The sequence below is a fragment of the Miscanthus floridulus genome, chromosome 1 (assembly GCF_019320115.1).
Source record: "Miscanthus floridulus cultivar M001 chromosome 1, ASM1932011v1, whole genome shotgun sequence".
NCBI classification, from domain to species: domain Eukaryota; kingdom Viridiplantae; phylum Streptophyta; class Magnoliopsida; order Poales; family Poaceae; genus Miscanthus; species Miscanthus floridulus.
The window spans coordinates 176,076,737-176,080,411 of NC_089580.1; the positions used below are offsets into that span (position 1 = coordinate 176,076,737).

Below are 3,675 nucleotides of genomic sequence, written 5' to 3' on the forward strand. Positions count from 1 at the left end.
AGGCTCGATCATGTCCAGTCCCCAGCATGCAAAGGGCCAGGAAGCTGGGATGGTTTGCAGCTTTTGCGCGGGCACGTGTATTTGCTTAGCAAAAATTGGCATCCTTCACATCATCGGATGAGATCTTCTACATCAGCGATGGCTATGGGCCAATAAAAACTAGCTCGAAAAGCCTTGCTGACCAATGTTCTCGAGGCTATATGGTTGCCGTAGGAACTAGAGTGAATTTCAAGAAGCAGCTTCGCTCCCTTCTCTTAGGTGATGCATTTCTGCAGTATCCCTTCCTTGGCACTTTTCCTCATCAAGCTGTCATCCACCAGCATGTAAAGCTTGCTCTGATGAACTAGGCGTTCAGTTTTAGTCTTGTCTGCAGGTACCTCGGCACTGATGAGGTACTTGATGAATTGCTCCCTCCAATCGGCGACCGGCAAAAGTACCGCAAGTACCAACTGCTCGGCTAGGAGAACTTCTTCAACTTCCTTATCTTCTTTGATGGATGGTGCCTGGAGATCTTGAATAAAAACCCCCGGTGGAATCACGGTGTGAGAAGAACCGAGCATGGATAAGTGATTGGCGAGTTGATTTTGGTCACGTACCACGTGGTGATATTCGATACCATAGAATTTTCCTTCAAGCTTTCTGATTTCAGCGTAGTAAGCATTCATCTTCTCGCTGGAACAGGACCAGTCTTTGTTGAGCTGGTTGATAACCAATGTGGAGTCCATGTACACCATTAGGCGTTTAACGCCGAGCTCGATGGCTATACGAATACCATGGAGACATGCTTTATATTCTGCGGCGTTGTTGGAGACCGAGAAGTGTATCCAAAGAACATAACGTAGCTTATCCTTGGTCGGTATAATGAATAGAATACCCACACCAGCACCATTGATGTTAAGGGCACCGTCGAAATACATCACCTAGTGTTCGGGGCAAGCAGCGGCGATGGGCTCTTGGATCTCAGTCTATTCAGCGATGAAATCAGTGAGCACCTGTGGCTTAATGGTAGGTTTGCTTCTGAATTCAATGGAATAGGTGCCAAGCTCAACAGCCCATTTAATGATGCGGCCATTGGCTTCTTTGTTGCGAAGAATGTCCCCCAAGGGGAACTCAGTGACCATGGCGATCTTATAGTATTCAAAGTAATGTTGGAGCTTGTGCGACGTAATTAGAATTGCATATAACAGCTTTTGTACCTGAGGATAACAAGTTTTTGGCTCATTAAGTACTTCACTAATAAAGTAGACCGGACATTGCATCTTGTAAGCATGCTTGGTTTCCTCGCGTTCGACGACGATAGCTGTGCTCATGACGCGAGAAGTGGCGGCGATGTATATTAGCAGAGTCTCATCTAGCCTTGGTGTTGTCATGATCGACAGCCTTGTTAAGAACAACTTGAGCTACTCGAAAGCTGAGTCTGCCTCCTCCAACCAGGAAAAGTGCTCAGAGGCCTTGAGGAGCTTGAAGAAAGGTAGCCCTTTTTCACCGAGGCATATATGAAGCGGCTTAAAGCAGCCATGCAACCTGTAAGCTTTTATATATCCTTAACACATGTTGGCCGTTTCATATTAGTGATGGCGGAGACCTTGTCATGATTAGGCTCGATGCCTCGAGCACTGATGATGTAGCCCAGCAATATACCGGATGGAACTCCAAAGATGCACTTTGAAGGATTCAGCTTCCATCAGTACTTGTTCAGATTAGCGAAGGTTTCTTCGAGGTCGGCGATAAGGTTGTCGGTTGTTTTGGTTTTGACGACCATGTCATCGATGTAGGCTTTGATGTTGCGGCCGATCTGCTGGTCGAGGCACATCTGAATGGCCCTTTGATAGGTAGCCTCGATGTTCTTGAGTCCGAAGGACATAGTTTTGTAGCAGTACGCACCAAAAGGTGTAATGAACGACGTTTTTATCTGGTCTTCTTCCTTGAGGGAGATCTGATGATAGCCAGAGTAATAGTCAAGGAAAGAGAGTAGTTCATAGCCGGTGGTAGAGTCTACAACCTCGTCTATCCGAGGCAAGCCAAAGGGGTCTTTAGGGCAGTGTTTGTTGAGATCAGTATAATCAACGCACATTCTCCATTCTTTATTCTTTTTTCAAATGAGAATAGGGTTTGCTAACCAATCTAGATGATACACTTCTTTAATAAACCCAGTAGCTAAGAGCCGTTTTATTTCTACCCTAATAGCCTCCTTCTTGTCTGGCACAAATCGGTGGAGTTTCTGCTTGATCGGTTTGGCGGTTGGTGAGACATTCAAGGAGTGCTCGATTTTCTCCCGTGGTACCCCTAGCATGTCTATAGGTTTCCAAGCAAACACATCAGCGTTGGCACATAGGAAGGAGACGAGCGCGCCTTCCTATTTGGGGTCAAGGTGAGCCCTAATCTTCACGGTCTTGGAGGCGACGTCGAGGCTAAGGCCAACCTCCTTGACTTCCTTGAACTTGGTGGAGGCACGGGGAAGCTCTAGCTCTAGAATCTCCATGTCATCGGCAGGTACTGTCTTGGCTTTGGCGACCACGCTAGCCATCTAGATGGAGAGGTCGGTGGCTTCAGCGAGAGTGAGACTCTTTGTCTTGCAAGCATAGGCAACAGAAATGTTGGCCCGCAGAGCCAGGACTCCTACAGGCGAAGGCATCTTCAACACCAAATACACGTAGTGTGGTATGGCCATGAATTTGGCTAGAGCTGACCGGCCAAGTATGGCGTGGTAGGCGGTGTCGAAGTTGGTGATGTAGAAGTTGATATGCTCGACGCGGTAGTTGCTTGCCGTGCCGAACTGTACTGGTAGGGTGATCTCTCCAAGTGGTCTGCATGCCCTTCCAAGTACCACACCCTAGAAGGAGGAGTCTGAGGGGTGTGAGATCTGATATCGCGAGGCCCAACTCCCTTAGGGCTCCGTCGAAGAGTAGGTTCAAAGCACTGCCACCATCAACAAGGACTTTTCTGAAGAGCACCTTCTGGATGGTTGCATCGAGGATGAGGGGAAACGCATTATATATGGTATGTCTGCCCACTGGTTGGCCCTGCTGAAGGTGATGGGGACCTCAGACAATGGGCGATAGCTGGGGTCAGTGGTAGTTTCTTCTGAAGCGACAGCGAGCACTCATCAAGCGGCAAGCTTCTGTTCCCTTTGACTCTCAGTGGAGGTGAGGCCCCCAAAGATGGTGGCGACCACCTTATCATGGTCCTAAAAGGCATTGTTGTTGTTCCCAGGTGGCCGGTGACCTCTGGCTCCATCGTTTGCGTCATCATCGAGCCTCTTGTCCTAGACTCCCTAGCCAAACCAATGCAGTCCTTCATCTTGTGTTTGACGTTCTTGTGAAGAGGGCATAGGCCATCGAGGATCTTTTGGTACTACTCATCATAGTTACGCTTGGCGCGAGGTTGACTAACAGCGGCGAAGATGTGCTCTGGCTGGCGACAGTGATTTTGGCTAGGCCTGTGTCCTCCTATTCGCTCACGGCCGCTTTCGCGATGATAGCTGTGGTCGTTGGGACGGCGGTCGCTGTGACGTCAGTCGTTGGGGCGATTGTCATATTGGTGAGGTGGTTGCTGAGTGCCTACATCCTCGTTGAAGCGCACCTTGTCTTCCTCTGCATCGGCATACTCATTGGCGGTAGTTATCATTTCACTGATACCGGTCGGTGGCTTACGGTTGAATTTGGAGCGAAGCTC

At 48.9% G+C, this 3,675-nt stretch overlaps 1 protein-coding gene across 1 annotated transcript; it reads right to left on the bottom strand.

Annotated features, from left to right (window-relative positions):
* Positions 1–254: 254 nt before the first annotated feature.
* LOC136467430 (uncharacterized) lies at positions 255–734 on the bottom strand. The gene has a single exon (XM_066466129.1). The coding sequence runs from the start codon at positions 732–734 to the stop codon at positions 255–257; it is 480 nt and encodes a 159-aa protein (XP_066322226.1).
* Positions 735–3,675: the final 2,941 nt, after the last annotated feature.

Coding starts and splice junctions, on each gene's coding strand:
- LOC136467430 (XM_066466129.1), bottom strand. CDS start 734: ATGGTGTACATGGACTCCACATTGGTTATCAACCAGCTCAACAAAGAC.